The sequence below is a fragment of the Ambystoma mexicanum genome, chromosome 6p (assembly GCF_040938575.1).
Source record: "Ambystoma mexicanum isolate Mex_15411 chromosome 6p, UKY_AmexF1_1, whole genome shotgun sequence".
NCBI lineage: Eukaryota > Metazoa > Chordata > Amphibia > Caudata > Ambystomatidae > Ambystoma > Ambystoma mexicanum.
The window spans coordinates 1,201,264,140-1,201,289,340 of NC_090935.1; the positions used below are offsets into that span (position 1 = coordinate 1,201,264,140).

The window sequence follows — 25,201 nt, forward strand, 5'->3', positions numbered from 1 at the left end:
CACGGAGTGAACTGTATGAGCTACAAGTTGTGGCTAAGCCAAAAGACTGCCAGGGAAAAGGTGCACTAAGTGTGGATTCAAGATACAAGAGTCCAAAGGACAAGAGAGGAAGAGACCTGTGTTGGCCAAAGCCTAAATAAAACAGAAGTACCACAAAGTGCACTGGGTTAACAGTTGCATGAGCTGTAATGGGTGGACAATGTGGTCCAACAACTGCGCCTAGACCAAGTGGCCCACTGGAAATGAACAAGGCGTTGAACTCTTGGGCAAGGAACCCTCAGATCTTTGCATTAAGGAATTGCTGAACTTTGTTGAACTCTTGGGGAAGGGAACCCTGAGGCCCTTGTGGAACCATTTTGAACCTTGGGAACAAAATGCCAAAGAACTGTAAGAAGCTCAGAAATGTACTTTTGAACACTATTTACTTTGTTGCTGACATCCCTACACATTGTATAGATTTAGTTGGGAGGGCAAGCACAGGTTTCGGACACAGACAGACTTTTCATTGGAACTCACTGACATTGACTATCCTTAGTTTTCTTTAGGTAGGAAATGCCCACCTTAGCATAGGGCAAGTTAGGCCTTACTCCATCCTGACATATAAAGAAAATAAAACATTTTCTAGAAAGGGGAATCTGTTGTCTGTGTCTTACTTCATGATGCCTTCACATGATCCAAACATCACGCGTCGGAAGAAGGAGACGGAAAGGGGAGGCAAAAAGGGAGAAAGAACGGCAAGAAGTGCTGGGAAGGGGGAAGGAGGAAGGACCGAGAATATCCAGGAAAGTCAAAGAATAAACTTACAGGAGCGTTACAATTCAGAATGAGCGGCGCACAGAGCAGCCTGCTGCCGCCTGTTTTATTCCGTTGCCTGCGATGGTCTGACTCATTACGAGCCCGCTGGTTGCCATCTTCAAAACGACTAGTCCACAGGTTTGACTTCTCAAAAAGTGAACAGGGTGGTGCCATCTTAGAGGAGGGCTACAAACCGCTTATTCACATTCTCCTCCATTTGCGCCTAAGAGACCGGGAGGGAGATTAAGTCTGGACACCTTGACAAATTGATGCGATTTGTCACAATCCCCTTTCCAGCAAGGTACGATAAATATTTAACAATAATTATTCTGTCAATTATTAAGGCTATCCCATACACAAACCTAATGTAGTAATACATTTTGTCATGAGAAAACTAGTACAGCATCTCACAAAAAGCTATCAGTTGCAAAATATAAATCCAAACTAAAAGTTCACACTTACCAGTATGCTATGTAGATTCAGCAAGTTCACAACCTCACATACGGTTTTTATCCTGTCAATAAGTTTTGCAAAATATTGAACCATTTCTTCTTTCTTTATGATCTTTGCATATCGGGGGAAGGTTGGCGGTAGCAATCTCTGGTTCACAAGAGGCTCAAACCCCATCATAATCGGATGATCTAAACAAAAACAAAATTAGTGTCTTTATTTCTTAATGTGCAAGCGAGAAGAAGGTTTCATCTGAAACAAGTTACAATGTTTTGTCGGGAATGTATAATCTCGTACAGTTTGGAAATGTATGTATGTGCAGTTTGAAAATGAAAAACAGCAACTAGATGAGTTTACACTCTACAAAAATGCATTACTTTTTTATAGGAAAAGATCCCAATCCGATTGAAAGAGAATAATAGAATAGTTCATTAGCATGATTTCAACTGGTAGCTTCTACAAGAGTTGTGTTAAAATATCAAAGTATTGGAGTGAATTTCTTGTATACTTCCTTCAATTATGTTATAGTCGAAAAAGTGCACATTTATTTCTCTTAAATGCTGCAGAGGTTTCCTCATTACAATATCTTGCATTGAATCTCCAGGCTTCTCCAGCACAGTATTCTTTACGTTTAGGTTAACATGCTTAGAGTAACCCTCTCTGTTAGGCAGAGTATCTAGGAACAGATTAAGGACTTGGAGTACAGTAGTCACTATGGTGAGTAATTAATTCATACTCATAGGTCCTGCCCCATTTCATTCATACTAATGGGAGTTATAACAGTGAATTAATTATGGGAGCAAGAGAATAATTACTGACTAGCTAAAAGGTTATGCAGGACAGCCTGTCAAAAGCTACCATCTGCTCTGGAGCAGGTATCCAGAAGACCGATAGGGTTGACCTTGCTTATTACATCCCAGGGGTATTACACTTGAAGGCTGTAGCTGTGGCTTTAACTCTCATAATATGAACTCCCTTCGGGGGAAGGTGCTTTTGCATCCCCTAGAAGTGATTACTACCTGAAACTAGCCATCTTGCTATGGCTTCCTTAGATGCCTGGGAGGCAGAATGATGACTGCCAAAAGTTAACAAAAAGTATGTCTGATCTCCTGAACAGTTTAGATTTATTTATTTGAATATTTGTTTAGCCACACACCGAAGGCCTCAGCGTTGAGAGACAAGCAAACATAGAACATATACCAACACAACCTATCCCCCAAGAAAGCTTAATCTGTTACTTTATTAAACAAGAATGTTTTGCGATCCTTTTTAAATTACGAAATTCATGAACAGACATGCAGTGCAAGGGGCAGGTCGTTCCATGCCTTAGGAGCCCAATCGTCAAAGCTTGTGGCTCCATATCTTGTCAATTAAAAACGTGTTTGGCTAAGGGATATGCCTTCATTCAAGTATAGAGCTCTAACAGGGTTTTTAATGTGTATTCGATTCTTTAAGTAATGTGGAGCAGACCCGGCCATACATTACTCGGTTAGTGTTAAAATGTTAGGTTTCATGCGATGTTGCACCGGGAGCCAGTGAAGGTCTCATCTCAGAGTGGTAACATGTTTGCCTCTCTTGAGGCCATGTATAGCTCTAATCGCACCATTTTGTACTGTCTGTAACTTCTTAATGTTCCTTTTTGCAGTGTGTGCCAATAGTCTATTGCAATAATCCAAACGCGAATTGATCAGAGCAGTAGCCAATACACCTCTGTTTTCTATGGCTAGAAATGGGCTAATTTGATTCAAAAGCTTATTTATAGAAGTACAAGAAGTTCTAGTAGTATCTACAGGTCTACAAAAAGACATCTGAGCATCAAAATAGATTCCCAGAGTCATCATGTGGGATGCTACTTTAATAGTGCAGCCTGCAATGTCAAAATGTGAGTACATGCAAGATGCAGATTTTGTAATCTGGGCCCAGAGCCTTCGAAGAGGTGCTCTGCCTTGCCATCATTTAACGTGAGGGAGTTATTCGCCATCCATTGTTGCACCACAGCATACATTTGATTAATTTCGCCCGAATCCTGATCATAATTGTTAGTTTAAAAACAATTTGGGAGTCATCAGCGTAGTTAGTGTATACCACGCCAATGTTACCCAGCAGGTCAAAGAAAGGCCTTGTATAAATGTTAAAAAGAATAGAATTTCCCCTCTTCTAATCCCTCCCCTCCCTTTCCACCTTCCCTTTTCTATTTTACACTCTCTCTCCCTTCCTTCTACTCTCACTCAATCCTTCCCCGCCCCTCCCTTCACTCTCCTGTTCACACTCCACTTCTCCCCCTCTCAGTCAATTGCTCTTTGCACTGTTTTGTTGTTGAATGATTCAAGTTGCCACTTTGCTCACATTGTTATTTGTTGTTATTACTCTGCATTTTGTTGTTCCATTGTACAGCCCCTTGGTGTAAAGCGCTCCATAAATAAATCAATCAATCAATCTAAATGGGAGCCCTCTGCGTTCCCACACTCCACTGAAACCGGGTGTCTAGATCTGTGCAGTTAGAAAATGGGGGGATTCCCTAATATAAAGAGTTAAAAACAGTGTCTGCAGGAGTTTGAAGACTTATAAAAAAAAAAATGTTTAAAAAAAAAGTGGGCAAAACAACTTCGTTGATGTGGGATAAGGATACCATGTTGGGTTTGTAGAACCACCTTCTCCTTACGGAAAGCGTTATAAGATTCTGAGACAAATCAAGCAGATGTGAGAGCCACCAAAAGGGCGACCTGCCAGCTAAGGAACCAGATGTCTTTAAGTTATCTGATCAGGAACCATGATGCTAAATTCAGTAAACGAAGGGAGGGGTGTAGAACCCTGCCCTGTTGCAGTAGGTTGTGTGCACTGGAAAGGTAATTGGACCCTCCTTCCAGGCTTCCATCAGGCCAGAGAACTAAAAGCGAGCTGGCCACTGTGGCGCTATCAGAATAAAAGTCGAATTCTTGCAGTTGGGAGAACCTCATCAGGACGTTTAGGAGGAGATAAAATCGACCGAAAGACATAAAGGGACCAGGAGTCCAAGGTATTGTCAGGGTGTTGACCAAGGAGTTACAGCTTACTATGCCCCAGGAAACAAACACACGACAGACATGATGTTGGGCCAGTATATATATCGAGGCTCTGTGTCCTGTGACCTCAGTTCCGCCTCCTCCCCCACACCAAAGGACTCTGCTGTTGAGGAACCGCAGAAAAAAGAACAAGTTACTTCTTACCTGGCAACGTTCTTTTGACGGGATGTTCCTCCGACGTATTCCTTATCTTTGATAATACGTTTCCAGCTTGCTGGCCTCAGAAATTTTTTCTGTAGAGGGCGCTGCGCGTCGACGTCCGCCGAGTCGATGTCCCTCGACGGCCACCGTATCGGCGCCGACGTCACCATGTCCATAAATAGACACGCGCTGCGTCCGTTGCTCAGTTCCGTTTTGTAGTATAAGAAAAGACATGCCTGAATCGGTTAGTAACCCTGAAGGAGCAAAAGATGCAACCACAAGGGAAGTTATCACTGCGGGGATGGATGGGAGGGGCGATAAGGAATACGTCGGAGGAACATCCCGTCGAAAGAACGTTACCAGGTAAGAAGTAAGTTGTTCTTCGAAGGGATGGTGTCCTCCGACGTATTCCTTATCTTTGATAGACTCCCATAGCAGTGGTATGTAATTGGAGGAGGGAGTGATAGTGTTATGTATCCCTTTAGGGATGGACCGAGTGTAATACGGCCTTGCCAAATCTGGTCTCTTGAGCAGTGGAGGAATCCAGATTGTAAAATTTTGTGAATGTATGTGCGGACGACCATGTGGCAGCCGCACATATGTCCCGGACCGGTAACCCTCTCTGGAGAGCCGAAGAAACTGCGATACCCCTGGTTGAATGAGCCCTGAGGTTTTGTGGTGGCTCTTTCCCTGCTAGTCTATAACATTCCAGGATGGCCAAGATAATCCACCTGGAGATGGTTTGTTTTGTTATGGGTAGTCCCAACTTGTGACCTGAGTATCATACAAACAGCTGGTCTGCTTGCCTGATCCTAGCCATTCTGCTGATGTAAAAGCTGAGAGCTCGCCTAGGGTCCAGCCAGTGTAGCCTTTCCTCCTCTTTCCCCGGATGGGGAGGAGGGTAGAATGAAGGCAAGGTAATTTTCGGAGTAATATGGAATTCAGAAACCACGTTTGGGAGAAAATTAGGCTTCACCTGAAGGACAACCTTGTCCTTGTGGAAAATTGTATGTGGGGGTTTACAGGAGAGAGCTTGTAGCTCGCTCACCCTCCTAGCAGATGTTAGTGCTACAAGTAGGACAGTTTTAAGTGTGAAAAATCTCAATGCGCAAGGGTGAAGTGGCTCGAATGGAGTGCCCATTAAGAAGTTTAAGACTAAATTTAAGTCCCATAATAGAACCTGGAATGGTTTTGGAGGGTAAACATTAGTTAGACCATTGAGAAATTGTACCACTAGAGGAATTTTGAAATACGATGGTTCCTCCGCAGTGCGCTTGAAGATAGAAAGCGCTGCGAGATAGCCTTTTACAGTGCCAACTTGAAGGCCTGAGTTTGCCAAGTAGAGTAGAAACGATAACACCGTTGGCGTACCACATGAAAAAGGGTCGATATGCTCTTCCCTACACCAGCTGCAAAACTTGTTCCAACGGCAGCGGTATAAAGACTTTGTTGCTGGTCTTCTGGCCGAAAGCAACACCTCCATGACGTCATCAGGGAGATCCCAATCCTTGTACCTCAACCTTTCAGAAGCCAAGCGTGAAGGTTGAGGGTTCTGGTGTCTGGATGGAGAACCTGACCTCCCTTCTGCGAGAGAAGATTCTCTGAGTGGAAGACGGATTGGAGGACAGATGGACATATTTAGAAGGTCTGGTTACCACGTTCTCCTGGCCCAGTCCGGGGCAATTAGGATCATGGTTTTCCGGAATCTTCTCAACCTCCTGATCATTTGAGGAATAACAGGGACTGGTGGAAACGCGTAGAGGAGTGGAAACTCCCAGTCCACGACAAACGCGTCTCCTAGAGCTCCTCTCGGGTGAAATTCCCTTGAACAGAACAGATTGCACTTCCTGTTGGTGCTTGTGGCGAACAGATCCACCTGAGGGGTTCCCCAAAGGGAGAAGATCTCTTGAAGGACTTCCTGAGCTAGCTCCCATTCGTGGGAGACTGTGCTCTGCCTGCTCAGAGCGTCCGCTGTCAAATTCTTCTCTCCGGCTAGGTGGACTGCCGATAGAGAGATTCCTTCCCGAATTGCTCAAAACCAGAGCTGCATTGCCTCTCTGCACAGTGGCAGTGATCCTACACCTCCTCTTTTGTTGAGGTAGTGCATGGCCACCGTGTTGTCCGTCATTATCAGAACATGTCTCCCCTGTACTGATGGCAGGAAAGCTTTCAACGCTAGTCTGATCGCTCTCAGCTCTAATAGGTTGATGTGTAGTCTGGACTCCGATGGAGACCAACGACCGCTGGTGGTCAAATCGTTGGCATGGGCTCCCCACCCCGTGAGTGAGGCGTCTGTGACTACGGTTATCTCCGCCCATGGTTGCCAAAACAGTTCTCCTTTCAAGATGTTCACTGGATAGGCCCACCATTGAAGGTCGCGGGCTACGGTGTCCGGAATCCGGAGGAGATCTGTCATTCTCCCTGAGAATTGCGACCACTGACTTCTCAGTGCCCACTGAAGAGATCTCATTCTCAGGCGAGCCTCTGGCACAAGGAAGATGCAGGATCCCATGAGGCCTAGCAACCTCAAAAAGTCGAAGGCTGGGAGACGCTGGGCATTCTGAAACTTGGTGACCATCTGTAGAATATCTTGAGCCCTCACCTCTGGTGGCGAGGCTTTTCCCAGGGAAGTGTCCAGGACCGCTCCAATGAAATGGAGTCTCTGAGATGGTATCATCTGTGACTTCTTTAAATTGAGGGAGAAGCCCAGTCTGTGAAGGAAGAGGCAGACATAATCTAGCTGGATCCGGGCCTGTTCCGAAGATACGGCCCTGATCAGCCAATCGTACAGGTAGGGATAGACGTGGATCCCTTCCCTCCTTAAAGACTCGCCAGCACTACCGACATCAGCTTGGTGAAGACCCTCGGGGCGGAGGTCAGCCCAAATGGCAGAACTCGAAATTGATAATGAGAGTTGCCAATTGCGAACCTCAGGTATTTCCTGTGCTTGAGATGGATTGACACATGGAAATAAGCATCCTGAAGGTCCAGAGATACCAGCCAGTCCTGGAGCTGGAGGGCCTGAAGGATCTGAGAGAGAGTTACCATCTTGAACTTGTCCTCCCTGAGGAACTTTTTCAATTCTCGTAAGTCCAGGATGGGTCTCAGTCCTCCGTCCTCCTTTTGTATGAGAAAGTAGGGGGCGTACCAGCCCTTGTTCCTGTCCGCAACAGGTACCGGTTCTATGGCACCTTTCTCTAGCAGGTCCATAATTTCCTGCAAGAGGAGCGGATCTGGAACTTTTAGGGAGCTGTTCCCCGGTGGATGACTCTGAGGAATGTGTAGAAAGGGTAGGCAGTAACCTTGGGCAACTGTCTCCAACGCCCAAGCATCTGACGTTATAGCCTGCCATTCCGTCAGATGGTGAGTTAACCTGCCCCCTACAGGTGTCTTGTGTGCGAAGGACTCAGAGTCGTTTGGAGGCGGCTGATGCAGATGCCGAGGGTAAAGAGGCACCTGCTGCTGCGGTCTTAGTACCTTTGACCCGTCCACCTCGGGTGGATCTTCTTTGGCCTCTTTGAGCCGGCTGTCCTCTGCCTTTTGCGAATGCGGAATAATAGCGAAAGGACTTTCCTCTCCGAGAGGGGCGAAAAGGAGTTTGGCGGATAGTAGCTCCTAAGGATTTTGCTGCTGCCTTGGAAGTCTAACTTTTCCAGACTGTCATCAGCATTTTTTCCGAATAACGAAGAGCCGTCAAAGGGCATATTCAAAAGTCTGGCCTGTACATCTGGAGCAAAGCCAGACTTTCACAACCACGCATGCCTGCGGATTGTTGTACTAGCCGCCTTGGCCCTGCTGCTCCATCGGGTATGCAGTCAGCCGCTGATGAAGCACACTCCCATAATGTGTGACTGAACCTAGCGAGCGTACAGGTGGCGTTGATGGACTTCAACGCCATACTACAGGCAGAGAAGACTTTCTTTGCCATAGAGTCATACCTCTGGTCATCCCTGTCCTGTGGGACAGTAGGGTAAGCAGTCCTACTGCTGGATGAAGTTGCCGCTTGAACCACCAGGCTCTCTGGGGTCGGGTGTTTTGACAGGTATTCAGGGTCAGCAGCCGCTACCCTATACTTTGTTGACAGTCTTTTATTGACTGCTGGGATGACTTCGGGAGTCTCCCAATTGGATGCAATTTTTCTTTGTAGGGCTGCATGGAAGGGGACTACCTGGTCCTCCTATGGGTCTTTGTCCAATATATCCGTTAGATCATCCTGTTGGAAAACAGGTGAAGGTGCAGACCAACCCATAAACTCAATTATTCTTGCCATCAGGGTTCTATATGGTGTTTCGGCATGTTCCCCTGGGTCTGGCATTACAAATTCCACTTCTGGGGAAGTGTCAAGTCCACTGGCCTCATGAAGTGAGTCCTGTAGTTCCTTCAGCCTCCTTTCTTCAGAGGTGAAATCCTCTGCAGCAGGCAGTGTGGATCTCTGTAAACCAAACGTTTCTTAGTCAGAGTCTTCTCTTTCTTCATAAATTAAAGAAAGACCAGGGTATTCTGATCTCTGAAATGGAGTAAAGCCCATCTCTAGGGCCGAAGGAGCCAAACTCGCCGTTATTGGACGAGAAAATGTCGAAGTCGTCGACGCCGATGTAACCGGCTTCGAAGGCGCCAAAAATGGCGTCGAAAAAACTGGAAGGGGTCTCGAAGAACTCGAGAGGATCGGGATCCTACTCGAGGGCATCGACGACGGTCTCAACGTCGTGCCGGAGGCCCTTGAAAACACTGTTGGCTGTGGAGCCTTGGTCCTCTCTTTCATCGGCGTCGACCGATGCGTCGAGGAACCCTTCAACAACGGCGTCGATGGCGCCGACCCATGCGTCGAAGGAACCTTCGACGACGGCATCGAAGGAACCCTCGACGACGGCGTCGAAGATGGTGACTTCTTACCCGATGGCTCAAGGCGCTCTCGGGTGGAATGTTTCGCCGAATGCTGCGACTCGCGGCATTTTGATTTTTTGGGTTTTTCACCCGGGGTATCACCCTCAGCTGTCTTCGAGGGGGTCGAGGCCGCGTTCTCAAAGACGCTTAACATTTTCTTTCTGAATTCCTCCCACTCAGCTTGAGAACTGTGTTTGGTGGGACAGGAAACTCTTTCTGGGGACACCGAAGACGACGAGGAATGGGACCTTCGACGTCTCTTTTTTGAGTGTCTAGATCTCGACGAATGGTGGGAGCTGCTTCGAGATCTAGAATGGGAGTGTTTGACGGCGAGGAGACTAATGCCTCGACTTAGCCGACGAAACCTTCGAGGAGGATTTGGCTGACTTACCTCTCTCGAGCTTCTCCTTTCGCTCCTTCAGGGCTTTCGCCGTCATGGACATGCAGTCCTCACACTCCGAACAATGGTGCTCGGACCCCAAGCACCATAAACAGACCCTGTGTGGATCAGTTATTGACATTTTTTACCGCAGTCTCGACATTTCTTGAAGCCGGATCGCGGCGTCGTCGGTTCTGATGAAGAAGCCATCGAGAACTATAAGTGAATATTTGTCGAAATAGATTTAGTAAACCTGACTGAACTGAGCAACGACGTTCCGAGGCCCCACGGAGCGCGGAAAAACGGAACCGAGCAATGGACACAGCGCGTGTCTATTTATGGACATGGTGACGTTGGCGCCGATACGGTGGCCGTCGAGGGACATCGACTCGGCGGAAGTCGATGCGCAGCGCCCTCTACAGAAAAAGTTTCCGAGGCCATCAAACTGGAAACGGATTCTCAAAGATAAGGAATACGTCGGAGGACACAATCCCTTCGAAATGTGTACTTGCTATATGCAAATTGGGGTAGGATGGAAGGGCGATGAGGAAAACGTGAGGAAACCGTGTGAGGAACATCCATCAGAAAGAACATCTCTGAGAGGTAAGTCATTTTTTCTTCTAATGGATTCCTACCTCCCACGGATTCATCATCTAGGATAGACTCCCATAGCACTTCGTAAATCTGAGCAAGAAGATGACACCTATGCCAGAACATTCAGAAAGACAGCCTGTCCCAAAAGAGAATCCAAGCAACGTTTGGCACACATGTATAGTGAGACCCATGTAGCTCCCTGGCAAATATTCAGAGATTATCCCCCCCGTCCCCCACTCCAGATGTGGCAGCCAGCCCTCTGGTAGAATGAGCACGCTCCATGACATCCTTCCTAGACAGATCATAGCATTGCGATATGCAGAAAATGATCCCCCTTCACAGGACATTTTGTCACAACCTTACCAGAATAGACACCAACATACAAAGGACTGGTCATCTTTCCTGACATCCCTCAGCCAAGAAAAATAGTAGCCAAGAGCCCACACCGGACACAGTCGGTGGAATCGATCCTCAATTTGAAGAATGACGCAGGTGAAAAAATACAGGAAGAGGCAACCTTATGCAAAAAAGAAGGTTGCACTCAACGTCACCTTCTCTTTGGAGAAAACAAAATAGAGATGTTTAACAGAACACCTGGAGCACATTCACCCTACCTAGCTGAAGGGATGGCAATCAGGAAAATCACCTTAAGAGTGAGTAATCGTAAAGAGAATGCATCGGCTCAAATGGAGCCCACATCAAAACCAAATTCAAATCCCACGTTGGAACAACAAACTGACGCTGTGGAAACTTATTACACAACCCCCTCAAAAATTGCACAACTGTGGGGATGATGAAGAAAAGCCTTGCTAAGGGGTCTATTTAAAAATTTGCGACTAAGTACCCCTTGACAGTGCCAACCTGGAGGCTTATTTGAGCCAAGGAAAACAGAAAATCCAGAACTAGTTATGTGGCACAAGTGAATGCATCCAGGTTCCTTCTCCTGGAATGAAGCCGAAAATGTAGACCAACTGCAGGTATAAGAGGATTTAGTTGCAGGTCCCTGGGCCGAAAGCAGTACATCCAGGACGTCATTCGACAAGTCCAACTCCTTACATCTAAGCCTCTGCAGCTGCGCATGACGGTTCAGGTTGCTGATGTTCCGATGGAGGAACTGCTTCTGACAGAGAGCGCATGCACTCTGTTTGGGAACCGCCATGGAGGGCAGATGATATATGATAGTTATAATATGCTTAATACCCGGAGGTTTTGAAGCGCAGACCCGGCGAGCAAACCTGTGTTGCTCTGTGTCGTCTGTCTTGCAAGGTGAGCACCTTGCCCCTAAGCTATTCTCCCGAGTAACTTTGGGTACCACGTTCTCTAGGCCCAGTCCAGAGCAATCAGGATTAACGTGATCCTGAACAGGCCCAGTCTCATGAGAAATAGCGGGTTAACAGGAATCATGGAGAACGCATAAAGGAGACCAAATGTCCATTGGACCATCATAGCGAACCCCAGAGTGAGAACATTTCCTGGTGCAGAGCAACTCACACTTCCATTGACACTGGAAGCGAAGAGATCCATCTGAGATGTCCTCTGATGGTGCAAGATATTCTCCAAGAACTTCCTGGAACAGCTCCAACCCGTGAGAGGCCAAAGTCTGTCTGTACAGCCTATCTGTAAAGATATTCTCTGTTCCAGCAAAGTCAGAGATACGTCATTCTCCATAGCCCAGAACCACAGTTGCATTACTTCTCTGCATAGAGGCAAGGGCCCAACACCACCTAGTTTGTTGAGTTAGTGCATAGCCACTGTGATGTATGTCAGGTTCAACACGCATTTGTCCTAGACAGAAGGGAGGAAGGTAAACAGGGCCAGCTGAACGCCCTCGATTTGAGAAAACACATGTGATCCTGACACTCTGAGGGAGACCACAGACTGCTCACTGTCAGGTCCTGCAGGTGAGCATGGCAACCTTCAAAATATTCATTGGTGACCACTGTCACATGAGGCCAAGGTTGCCGAAGTAACGCTCCTTTTACCAAGTGGTCTGTTGGGAACACCACATCAGATCCCTGGATACCCTGTCCAAAACCTGTAACAGAACTGACATAATTCCCTGGAACTGGGGCCACTCGCAACAGAGCAGTCACAGAAGCGATCTCATGCGAAGGTGGGCCTCTAGCACCACGAGAATGCATGAAGCCGTGAGACCCAACAATCACAGAAAGGATGAGGCTGGAACTTTTCCCTGAGATTGTAGGACTTGATGTTTACCACTCGAACCCCGGTGGGAAAGTCCTGCCCAGGTGGAAGTTCAAAAAAAGCACTGACGAATCAGAGGAATTAGAATGACAAAGCCTGAGACTTTTTGAAGTTCAGAGAGAAGCCAAAGCTGTGCAATAGATTGTATGTGCAGTACAGATATGCCGAGGCCTACTCTGGGGAGCGAGCCTCAACCATACTAGCAGCTTGATGAAGGCCCTGGGTGCCAAAGAAAGAAGGGGCATCAAGACCTTGAATTGGCAGTGGCAGGAGCCTACCACAAATATCAGGGATTTCCTGTACCACTCAAGGATCGGCACGTGCAAATAAGCATTTTGATGATTCACAGAGACCAACCAGCACTGCAAATAGTCTGCTCGAAGGATCTGGGCTAATGTTAGCATTTGAATTTGTCTTGGCGAATGAACAAATTCAGAAACATTTTATCAATGGAAATGGAAAGTAACTCTCCTGCCAGGACAGAATTAAAACTTATGTGGTAAAGGTTAGCTTCCAACAAGTTAGCAATGTCTCTTGCTTCACAACATCAAATTTAAATATTTCTTCTGGGGGAAAAAAACACATTGGTGCTGTTTGTTACACCCTTGTGATTGCCACACACAATGCAAGCTGTGCTCCACTCCTCCTGATTATCTCCTGCCAGAAGGACAACCCTCCTGCCACTCTCGTTTCCCCACTTCTGCATTAACCAAATGATGACAATGATTCTCCCTCAATCTTACACTTCTTTGGCTTTGGCAGTGTGGGGTTAAACCAGTTCCTCTTGTGACCTTTACATAAGGGCAATATGTTCAACAAACACTTGGATTCTTAATTGCCTCCTTTTGGCTTTGGCAATGTTTGTTTGTCTTTTGTCTTTTTTATTGACATTAGTTTTGCAAATAAAAAACAAACTTTTTTGTCAATCCCACTGTGAATTACATTATGCATTCCAATTTGAAAAAACGATGAAAAACGAAACGAAAAACGAACACAAACTGGAATAAACTAAACTGGAATAAACTAAACCCACCAACTCATTGTCTCACTTTATGTCAGTGTTTGGTAAAATCAAGTCCATAAAATTGATAGTTGCACAGGTTAGTTGAGTGTTTATCCCTGAGATTAGGTAGCTCCACCAGTCTGTCATGTTTCCGTTTTTTGGTGCAAATCGTGCCAGATGCAAGTAACGTTGGGAGCGATTTCTGGGCACTCTATTATTAGATGTTTAATTGTTTCCACGTCTTTTGAACAACACTGGCAGATGTTGCTCTTTATCATCGTGTCTTTTCTTCGTGTCAAGACCTCACAAGTTTTATAGAGGTTTAGCCACAGTCTCAAACTGATTTCTGTGGTGTCGAGAAGGAAATTTCGAAAGATATCTCAGTAATTCTCCTCACCTGTTCATTGACGTTCCCAGGTCTATTGACGAAGTTAGGGTGCTCCGTTTGTCCATATTTGTTATCGAGTTCCATTGGTGAAACTTTTTTTTTGCTACCTGCGGAGTTAACAATAACAGTCATGTTGATGTTGGCGTCAAGTAGAATTGCCATCAATTTTTGTTCCCATTGATTTAATAGGAAAGCTGACGGATCGTTGCTTTTTTCATTCAAGATCTGGTAGGCTTTTTCTACTGGTGATAAATGCATTTTTTTCGAAGAGCTGTTATTGACTTGCATACCACTATATTGTGTAGCGAATATAGACCCAGTTCACGTCTAAGTGCTACCATTGGAAGACTCCGTGGTAGTTTAAGGACTTTTCGCCAAAAAATCCCCTCTATTTGGGTCCAAAAGTCCGCGTTTATGTTCCACCCAGCCTCACTTCCGAAGCAGACTGCTGAAGATACTTTTTGCAAGTAGAAGGTTATTATTGGTTGCAAAGTGAATGTGCCATATTTTGCATGTAATTTCGCTCCTTGTTGAGCAAAGAGCTTCATACGGGATAATACATCGCGAGTCCAACTCCACTCTCTTATTGAGGTGTTAAACAGGACTCCAAGAAAACGGATGGCTTCAGTTTTCATTAGAGCTTCATTGTTCACTTTCCAGTTAAACGCTGTCTTCTTTGCTTGCGTCTTTTGTCAGAAGGCAATGACTTTAGATTTCTTGACGTTTATTGCCAGGTGGTTTTGCATTAGGTAGTCTTGTAAAGCTGTCAATAGTCTTTGGAGACCAATTTCGGTGGAATAAAGTAGGACAATGTCATCCGCGTAAATTACCCAGTTTAGCTGTTTGCCATTCACTTTCGGTGGAAATGACCCTGTTTGTAACAAGGCTGCTGGAAGATCTGATATGAATAGTTTGAATAGCAAAGCTGCTAACGGGCAACCCTGTTTCACACCTTTTGTTGTTTCTATTTCGTCTGTTAGATCTCCTTCCGCATTCAAGCGCACACGAATGGTGGTGTTCGAATGGAGTGCCATCAGTGGCGTCAATAGTTGGAGAGGACAGCCCCAGACATTAAGTTTTTTCGATAGCAATTGTCGGTTGACAGTATCAAAGGCCTGTTTTAGGTCAACAAACGCAAGAAACAGCCTTTTCTTGCGTTTCAAGGCGTTTAACATTGGCAGGTGTAGGAGCATCAGATTTAGTTCTACTCCCACTCCTTTTGTGAAGCCAGTTTGCCTATCGTCGACTAATATTGCCCCTTCGGCCCATCTTGCAAGCTTTTCTTGCAAAAAAGTGGCAAATATTTTGCCCGTTGTATCAAGCAACGCAATAGGACGATAGTTCCCTGGCTCTTCGCGGTTTCCTTTTTTAAACGCCGGTACTATCACTGCTGTCGTCCACGAAGCCGGAAGTGTTTGTTCTTTTTAACTTGCCTTGGTGTAATTCTCTTTTGGCTTTGGCAATAGTTGTTTGTATTGGTTTCTCTGGTTATCGCCCTGTTAGGCAGAAACCTGTGCAGTTCCCTTAGGGACCACTGCAAAAGACTAAAGACTACAGGTGTTTGGCAGTAAACCCACTTAGTAGCAGTCTGTACCACACAGATTCACTTGGTAGCTGTGGCTGAGCAGTCAGACTTCCCTCAAGAAGAGTAAGGCAGTATATAGAGTATACACAATAGGTACAGAGATAAAGTAACACAATCAAACACTGACCAGAGCTTTGGTGTAAAAGTATATAATTATTTATTTTAAAGACACACTTGTAAATTACACTAGCACAAAGAGGTGAGTAAATTCTGCTCACAGTCACTATTATATATATACATACAACTCTAATTACTTATTAGACAAGTCTTAATGAGAAACACCACTTATTTTCAGACAGAGGTGAGCGCTTAACATAAGATGGCACTCTAATGAGGGAAAAAGGCAGAGTTATGGAAGCACACAAATTTCAATGCTTTTTAAAGAACCACAGTAAGGCAGGATAGGCAGAGTTCTACTGGAGAGCAAGGAAGTGAAATGCAAGGCCCACTCTTGGAGAGAGCAAGCAGAAGGGGTCCAGGTTCACACAGTGGGGTTATGCCCAAAGAGTCTTGTAGATAGTTCGCACACAAAGAATGAAATTAAAGTCAGGAAAAGTTAGCTTAGGTTGTCCCAGGCCAGCCCAGTCGAGGCTTTACTGTCACCCCAAACGATCTGTCGCAAGGGAAGCCAGGCGGGACACAGTACCTTAAGTGTGAAGGAAGCTCCAGCGGGGGCAATGGTTCCTGGCAGCGGGTGCAAGTCGGTGTTTCATCCAGAGGAAGAGGAGGTCTCGCCGTGGAGGAAAGATGAAGGTTGTTGCACTGCCAGGGAAAAAACCAGCCACTGAGTTATTCGGTTAAAAGGTAGTACCCTTCTCTTCACGGTAGCAGTAAGCCATGGTATTCCGGTCGCCGGGGTGCTTGGCACGGGCAAGGCGGCCACGAGATGCTCCAGGAAGGTGAAAAGAAGGCAAAACTGGTTATCCCCACCAGTCAAAGGAAAAAGACTCTCCAGACTGGAGATCTCCTCTGTCATGGGAAAAAGTGGTGAGACGGTTCAGCAGGGCTCCACCGGTGGTGTCGTCGTTGCAGGTCGCCTCAGCTTCTCCCTCTTTGGATTCTTAGGTCCTGTGGCGACTTCTGAAGTTCCAGTCCCCAAAGCCCTGCTTTTATGCAGCAAACACCCATTCATTCAGCCTAGCTGTCAATCAAACATGCTAAGTGGTGAGCCGGCCGGCTCACCACTTGGGCCAATCACACAAGTGTGTGACTTGAGTTGCGCGGCAACTCAGTCCAGGGTGCCTAAACCCCCTCCGCCACCCCCTGTGGTACACAAACAGAGTGGCACCACTTTTGGAGGCTACTGTGGAGAAGCCCGCCAAAAAAGTGGAAGAAAGGGCTCGACTTGGGTTGGAGTTACAGAAGAGAACACAAACGCCATTTTAGAATCGAGTTCTGGCAAACTATACCAACCGGTGAATTAATATTAAATAAATAAACCGGCGGTATGTTCGAGGCTATAGGAATTAAATAATTAAAGTTGGTAACCTCGAACAATGGGAAAATCCCATAGAGATATATTTGCGGTCGAATATAAAAAGTAGTATCCACTGCCACCAGCCAAAACTCGATCAGGGGGGGCGGAGACGTGCCCCCTCGAACAACAGACCCCGGGGCAATCGAATTGCCCCGACCAGTATGTCCACAATATGTTGGTTTGTACAGGTTTCTGTTCATAATTTGGGACTAGTAAAGCCAATGATGACTTTACATGCCCTGGGAGACAGTAGTCAGTCCCAGGGTATGGAGTCTATGTTGGGGGGTCGCTACGACACCCCTGGGTTACGGCACGGAGGGTGCTGTGTAACCCACATCAAAAACACATGAGACCCTATGGAGTAAAATACCCCATAGCCCATAAAACACATGGAAAGACAAAGGAACACCTCAAATCATGTCTAAGAGTGGGAGTAAATGAGTCTCACTCTTAGCAGGAGAAAAAAATAAACCCCAAAAATCCAACAAAGCTGCTGGGGGATTCACTAGGTTTGGGAAATTAGCCTTTACAGAGAATTCTCCCTAACACGCCCTCTCTTGTTGCTGGCCTTTATTTGAACCGACATAGATACAATCACAGCCTTCTGGTCTGATGGTTAAGTTCTTATTCTGCCGCCTACTCCTTATTGAGTCAGCTTGATTAGCTAAAGTATGATTAGTCTGCTTTCTATCAGTTCAGTATTCAAAGAAATGTTTCTTTTCCATTTCACTTTGTTTATATTGTTTCTGTGCTTAAGGCACCCAGACTTAGCCGGCGGGCGGTTACGGAGTGCTCCAGTGTCAACAATCTATACTAGTGAACTCACTGGGTCTGTCGTGCGCTTTGCCTCGCTGCCTCCAGGTCCTCTGCTTCTGCTTTCCTGTGCGGCCCAGCAACCTCTCCTTTTCCGTTTCCTGCGGCCCATGCCAGTCGATAAAGGAGCTCTCCTTGCTCCAATGGTTCTCGGTGCTCACCTGCCACCAGAGCCCGACTGACAATGGGGAAAAGCGTTCAAATTGTGCATTCCCGATATAACGCAGCTGCAAGTCCATCTTTGCCTGTACTCCCACATGAAGTAAATACGTCCATTCCCGAACCGAGATGTCCGCCCCAAGATCATCCGCCCAGGTCTGACGAAGCTTATCCCATGCTCTCACATCACCCTCATCCGCCGGCATCAACTTCAGATAAGTCGAAACTCCATACGACGCTGAACGGAGAAGTTCACACAATGCAGGTCTCTCATTTATGCCTCCGTCTAACATCCCTGTCCTTTCAATCAGGAGCATCTTTAAGGCCTCATAACGATTTCTTTCTCTAGCTCCAATACCAAAGGAAGTTCTCAACTGTTCAAAGGAGATCATGTCACCATTATGCCACACATCACGGACTCTAAGGATCCTCTTTAGACTGTATTGGACTCCGTCCAAGATGGCCAGATTGGGTCTCTCGGACACTGATTCATGTTGGGGCTGTGGATGTGGTGTGGGCTCTTTGATACATATGTTGTGGACGTGTCCGAGAGTTTCCGACTTCTGAACTGGGGTATTGGATAGACTGGACCTTGTATTGGAAGAGAATCTTCCTCGCTCTTTCCTTTCAATCATTTTGTTATCCAACAGGGGTAGAGGAGACGGAGCTAGGGACTGTACGGAATGGATTAATAAAGGGTTGATTTTGGCAATGAAACAAATCCTACGGGTCTGGAAGTCAAGGAAGAAACCGAGTGTGGATGGGTGGTTATCAGATATGCAGGTCTTATCGAACTTTGATAAAGTTCTGCTCACTGGACAAGGTAGAGAAGGTCATTACTCTCGACTTTGGGGACCCTTTAATGACCTATTTGGCTGAAGGTTGGGATCCAAACCTGGGGGGATAATCCCTTCCTTGAGTTGGGGATACTTTGATACTTCTGGAGTTGGGGGGCTGTTTCGTTGTGTGTTTGTTGTGTGTTTTGGTTTCTTGTTGTTTTGTCTTAATGGTTGAGTGTCAGGAATTTTTGTTCAAATTGTATTTGTTTTTTACAAATATTATCGATGTCCATGTATTCAGTATTATTTTGTTTCTTTCTAAGTTTCTTTTAGATTTTGCAATCTGAACACGATGCGATGTACTGGAGATTGTTTTTCTTTGTTTGTTGTTAGAATCTTTAAATAAAGTGATTAAAAAAAAAAAGATTGTGCATTCCCGTTGCACAACCTCTGCAATGAAGGTCTCGGACAGAAAAGATCTCCCAGGACCAGCATCCGTTCGACATACGACGGTGGTCCCAGAATCTCTGCTCTCCTCTAACTTCTTCATCTGCTGCCACGTGGAGGTGCCACAACTACTCCATCACCTGCTACGGCTCTTCTCTATGGCATGCACATGATAGGGCCTTTTATGCTTCCCAGTCTCCCTCAGATGTGGGTCATTACCACTAATAGGCTGCACCTTGCAGTCTCATGCCTCTGCAGCCATCTTCTTCATCCCAGTACTTTGTGGACTCTAAGTCCCACAATTCCCAATGTAAAAATCAGCTTTATTCAAAGCCTCCATTTTAGAATAAGCCATTAGAATAGTGGGGAACGTTATAAAAGGGGGTTTCCCATTCCTCCTGACATTCCCCCTGCCCCATGTGATCCACCCGCAGAATCCCCACCCCCAGTGTTATAATCAGAAAGCGTCTTCCTTCCCCTGGCCACGTGAGTGGAGTCCCAGGACAGGTTTTTTGGGGGAATCATCAAAAGTTGCTGCTTATAGAGCTGAAGGGGTCCTAACCAACCAATTGTCCAAGAAGGGATGGACTTGAATGTCTACACCCTTCCCCCCTTGAATCCAAGAAAGCTGTCCATCACAGTCATAAGCTTGGTGAATACACCTGGCGCTGAATTCGGTCCAAAGGGAAGAGCCTCATTTCGGAAATACCTCCTGCTGATGGTCAACCTGAGGAACCTAGAGTGGGTTTCCAAAATGAGAACATGCATGCAAGTGTCCTTGGTGTCCACTGTGCAAAACGAGTTATTCTTCTGTACAGTTAGCAAGAACTGCGTTAGTATGATCATATTGAATTTTTCATTTGGAAGAAAAAGATTGAAGGAGGCGAGATCTAGAATTGTTTGCAGGCCAGCCTGGTTCATCTTGGGTACTGAGAATAGTTTAGAGTAGAAACGGATCTCCCCTGGTTCGAGGGGAACAGGCTCTATCACTCCATAGCTAGAACCTTATTGACCTACCAGAGAAGTGGAGTAGATCCGATCTAGATGAGAGGCAGAGCAGGAGGATCGGAAGGTATAGAAAGACAGTAGCCGGTGGAGACAATGGAGAGTATCCACGAGTCCAGAGAAACGACGCCAGTAACTCATGCGACATGGGAGCTTACAGCCGAGTGGTGTTGTATAGGCCTGGATCATCCCGTTATCAATGGCCTTGGGCTGTTGGTGCGCTTTATAAATAATACCGGAGAAGAAGCCCATGGTAGATGTTTGCAGCTGCTTACTTCTATGAGAGCTGGTGATCTGTCTAGGGGTCTGGCTTTCTTGACTTGATAGCCACAAAATCCCACAAAAGATCTTTGTCATGCCTCCCCATAATAGGATGACTGTTGAAAAGGGTTTATGGCCAGGTTTGGAAAGAGCTGCAAGAGATTTAGCGGTCTGCGCTGTGAGAAACCTGAAGGTGTCTCACCCACTAGTCCCTGGGGATCCGTCATCCAGGTGGCCAGGACACTGCCATGGCTTTTGGATCAAGTTCCTGAAGGTGGACCAGTGCGGGAGGATCACCTGGATGGGGGTCTTCAGGCAGTGATAGTGGGACACCGGATGGCGAGATGGTTTATCCCCTTCCCTGTAACACCTTTACCCCAATCTACCCACTGGGATAAGTAGGGTCTCAATCCCTCCGACCCCCATTTTTCGACACAAACACTTTCTCACGGACAACTCACTGTGAGGGAAAATGGACTAACATCCGAGCCGTATACCTGACATGTCCCACTACAATGGTCAGGCAGGGTCAGACAATTACTGATCATTACACACACCTGACTTCCATCACACTTCCCCACACGGTGAAAAAGCGGAGTACGAAAGCACACTCTGAGCAAGGCAAAGCATACAAAGAAACAGCAGTTCTAAGATGGAAGTTTAATACAAGGTGGAAGACGGCAAGAGCAAAGAGATTTGCAAGAAGGGAAATATCCTTGACCTTTTCACAGACAAACCGTATCTTTCATGAGCCTGCAAAAGTAGGAAACGTAAGACCTGGAATTAAAGCTAAAGAATTAAAGGAAGGGGCACCTGCCTATTCCCGGACCATTCCAGGCTCTACATAGTCAAGCAAAAAACAGTTGATCAGGGCGTGTCCGGACAGAATCACGCATGTAACAAATACATTTTTCTTCCAGGTCAATTTTCAAAACATGATTGCTGTGTATTTTGCAATCAAGTGAATACATGTAACATAGATTACACAGGGTTTTGTGAGCCTAACAGGTTCCCCATAAAACACAAAGTTCTAACACATAATACATTTCCAAAAACATCTGGTGATTCATAACAGACAAACCTTGTATTGTCAAGGACTTTCAATCACATAATCTACATAGAACATAAAATGTCTTTTTGCCTCTTTGGCATACAAACACAAAACAAAACGTCGACACAAAGGCTTATTATATTCGAATGGCATGGACTTTATCATGACGGGAGTTGTGGAAGCAATTCCTCACTGCCTGTGGTATGTGTCTAAAAGATAAAAATACATGGAGTGTTAAGTGTCCAGAATATTTATTTGAGGAGCTAGATAAATAGCTGGAGATCTGGCCCTTGCTGGACAGAAAGATACATACTGTGCTGCAAAGAAGAGTCACAGAGAGCCTAACCAAGCCATCAAAATGGACACCAAACATGCATAATTTTGGGGCAAGCAGAACGAGAGTCTTTCCCTGTAGATAGAGATACAATTACAATTGAAACACCTCTCGTGTGGATGTTGCTGTGTCGTAGGTACCCGGAGCTCTCCCACGTTGATAGTCAAGACGAGGAGACATGCTTGCCGCCGTGGTACTGTCCTTGGCTCCAACAACAAAGCAGCAGCAGTGAAGTCAGCAAAGCCAGTGAGTTGGAGAAACTGATACCAGACCGATCAGATTGGAAACCAAGGTTGCAAGCGACAACACTGTATGAAGAAGATTATTAAGACAGCAGATGAGTGAATGTACTTTGAAGCTAAAATACGATTGTGCAGACAGAGTAGTCCAGCATCACGTGGGTGCGAAAATTGAAAGTCTCTGTTCGGTATCCAACCGAAAGGGTGCGAACGTTAAAAGAAAGAATTGTGAAATTGGAGTGGTCCTGCAACGGGTCAAGCCAAACCCTGTGCATATTCGGAAGCCTTCGATACTTGATGTAAAATTGACATTGGTCCGAGCCCGGCTGAGGGAGACTAATTGTGTAGAAGGGATCTGAGCTAGACAGAGGGGAATCCGTGGTGAATCGTGAGCCACCCGAAAAGGAAGAACCTACGCACATAGTGCGATAAAGAGAAAGGTGAAAGACAGGCTCAAGCCCGGCAGAGGGAAGCCTGTGTGGATACACAGCAATAAACAACAGTTGAGGTCAAGTATCAAGCGGTACAGTTGGCATAAAGAAAGATGGAACATACAAGTTAAACAGAGTTAGGAGCTGGGGAATTCCGGTCGCTGTAATCATCTTCGGTGGCGGTGGATAAGGAGGAAATACATGAGCAGAAAGGGGTCCAGATGTTCCTGGGCCTAGTGACTATTGGTTGCAGGCTTGCCCAGCACTCCTCGATGTCTAAGGCCCATGTGACATCCCAGAGCCACTGAGCATGTGGCGTCCCCAGGGTGAAGCCATAGCAGTAGAATACAACGAGTTGCTAGTAGCATACATAGGCCAGCCAGTTTCCTGGAGTCACGCCCAAGCCGGGGAAAGTCGTGGAAGAGACAGACCAGTGGAGATGGGGCAATAGTGCAATCTAATATGTCAGATACAGTAGTGCATACCTCCCCCCAAAACAGGCAGAGGCTAGGGCAGGACCACATCATATGTAGGTAGTTCGCAGCATCCGATCCACACCTTGGACATATGGGGGGAAGGTTTTTCGACGTGTCATTCAATCTAATCAGAGTATAGTGGAATCTATGCAGTATGTTAAATTGGATCAGCTTGAATCGGGAGTTGAATGAAATGTCATGAGTTCGGGCTCACATACAGTCCCAGCGCTGGTCCGTCATTTCGACACCTAGGTCCTCCACACAGGAGTCTCTGAGTTTGGTGAAAGGGGAGGTGACCCTACTTTGGAGGAGGGCATACAATCTGGAGACTTTTCCCCTGTAGGTCGTGGTGTTCAGGATTTCCGATAGTATCGCATCAACAGGAGGGATAGAAGAAAAGTCCGGGCACTAGCGCTTGAGTGAGCGACGCAGACCTATAGTATAGCCAGTTGGAGGGTTTGCTTCGAAGGGGTTCTGGTAGGTCAGGCCATTCCATAAAGATGCCTTGGTCGAAAACAGCACGCACAGTGCCGAAGCCTGCACCAGCCCAGAAACGTGTTGTTGTGAGGTCTACACGGGGAGATTCTGGGAGAACGTTTCAGAGGGGGGAGTCACCATGGAAGGGGTGTGGGGTGATGACCTGTTTCCAAGGGGTTCGAATTTGTTGCAGTGGGAGGGGAGAACTAATGAGCGAATAACACGGTCATCTACAGCCAGACGTTCGAGTTTGACGTGAAGAGGGGGAAATCGGTGGGTACGAACCAGTGTGACGCACAGAGGGCCTGAGCAGCCATCCAATACCTCTCAAAGTCTGGGGCGCCGAATCTGCCTCTTTACATTGGGATAGTTAGCGTGTCCAGTTTCAGGTAAACCGCACCAGAGTGCCATAGGAAGGTGCTTTAAAGAATTTGCGGCCAGGCCAAAGGGGAACATTAAGGAATCTGTATAGGAGTTGGGGAAGCACCATCATCTTGAGGATGGCGATCCTACCCACCAGAAAGATTTGCAGTCTGGCCCACCCCATGAACTTTAGGTTAAGGGTAAGTAGGTACTCTTCACAAAGTTGGCGTCGTATGAGGAGGTATGTTGACGTGTGACCACAACTCCCAGGTAGGTGATCTCAGATTGTGACCATACGAAACCTAGAGGGTCTAGGGGAGGGGTCGTGGCTTCGGTCAATGGGAATAATGCAGACTTGGAGCAGTTTACTTTAAGACCCGATCGCTCACAGAAGAGTATAACATCTGCAAGTACTGGGGCCAGGTTATGTTCAGGGGAGCGGCTGAAAAGGACAGTGTCATCAGCATAAAGGGAGATGATCTCAAGGGGTCCGGGGGGGAGGGGCGGGGGGCAGACAGTCTTATGCCTCCATGCATGTGTTGGAACAAGTTACTTACCTGTAACTGTTGTTCTCCAGCATGGGTCTGGCATGGATTCACATGCTCATGAATATTCCCCGTCGTCAGGCTGGGAATCCTCAGTAAAGAAAAAATCAGTATACGTTTTGTTTCTGATCTGTCTTTCTTAGTAGTAACCAATCACTGCTCTCTGGGTCATACTGCCCCCAGCCAATGACTGCCCCCTCCCTATGCCCCGCCCCTGGCAGCCATCCTGAGATTTGGTAGCACGTAAAGTGGCAGTATGACCAAGTGAAGAGCCGCAGAGGGGAAGGAGGGAGGGTTCGCATGTGAATCCATGCCAGACTCATGCTGGAGAACAACAGTTTCAGGTAAGTAACTTGTTCCTTCTCCAGCATAGGGTCTGACATGGATTCACATGCTCATGAATATAAGAGCACATAGCAGTACACACATGCACAACCACAGGAGGTGGCAAGGCTCAACATTAAGCATTACATAAAAACTCAACATTAAGCATCTCTTACCTCCTCACCAGGCTCATCTTAAGCAAACAGGTTGCGCAGCACTGCCTGGCTGACTCTGGACTCCTCCCTGGAATCCCGGTCGACGCAGTAGAATCTTGTGAAGGTGTGCGTCAACCTCCACGTAGCAGCCCTGCAGATGTCGAGCAGGGGCATACCAGACAAGAACACTGTGGTAGCAGCGATCGCACTGGTCGAATGGGCCCTCGGACGGGCGGGCAACGGTCGGTTTGCCAACCGATGACAGTACATGATGTAGCCGGAGAGCCATCTGCAAATGGAAGCCTTCGAGAGAGCCTTCCCTTGGTTCACAAGTCCAAAGTTCACAAACAGCTTTGATGTCTTCCGAAAACTCTTCGTT

At 46.6% G+C, this 25,201-nt stretch overlaps 1 protein-coding gene across 3 annotated transcripts in view; it reads right to left on the bottom strand.

Moving 5' to 3' along the window:
• NAA35 (N-alpha-acetyltransferase 35, NatC auxiliary subunit) overlaps positions 1 to 25,201 on the bottom strand; it is a 1,572,250-nt gene that overhangs the window by 1,023,306 nt on the left and 523,743 nt on the right. For all 3 annotated transcript variants that reach the window (XM_069625850.1, XM_069625849.1, XM_069625848.1), the window contains exon 12: positions 1,258 to 1,436. In XM_069625850.1, the coding sequence (XP_069481951.1) occupies positions 1,258 to 1,436 (179 nt within the window). The remainder of the gene's footprint in view (positions 1 to 1,257; positions 1,437 to 25,201) is intronic.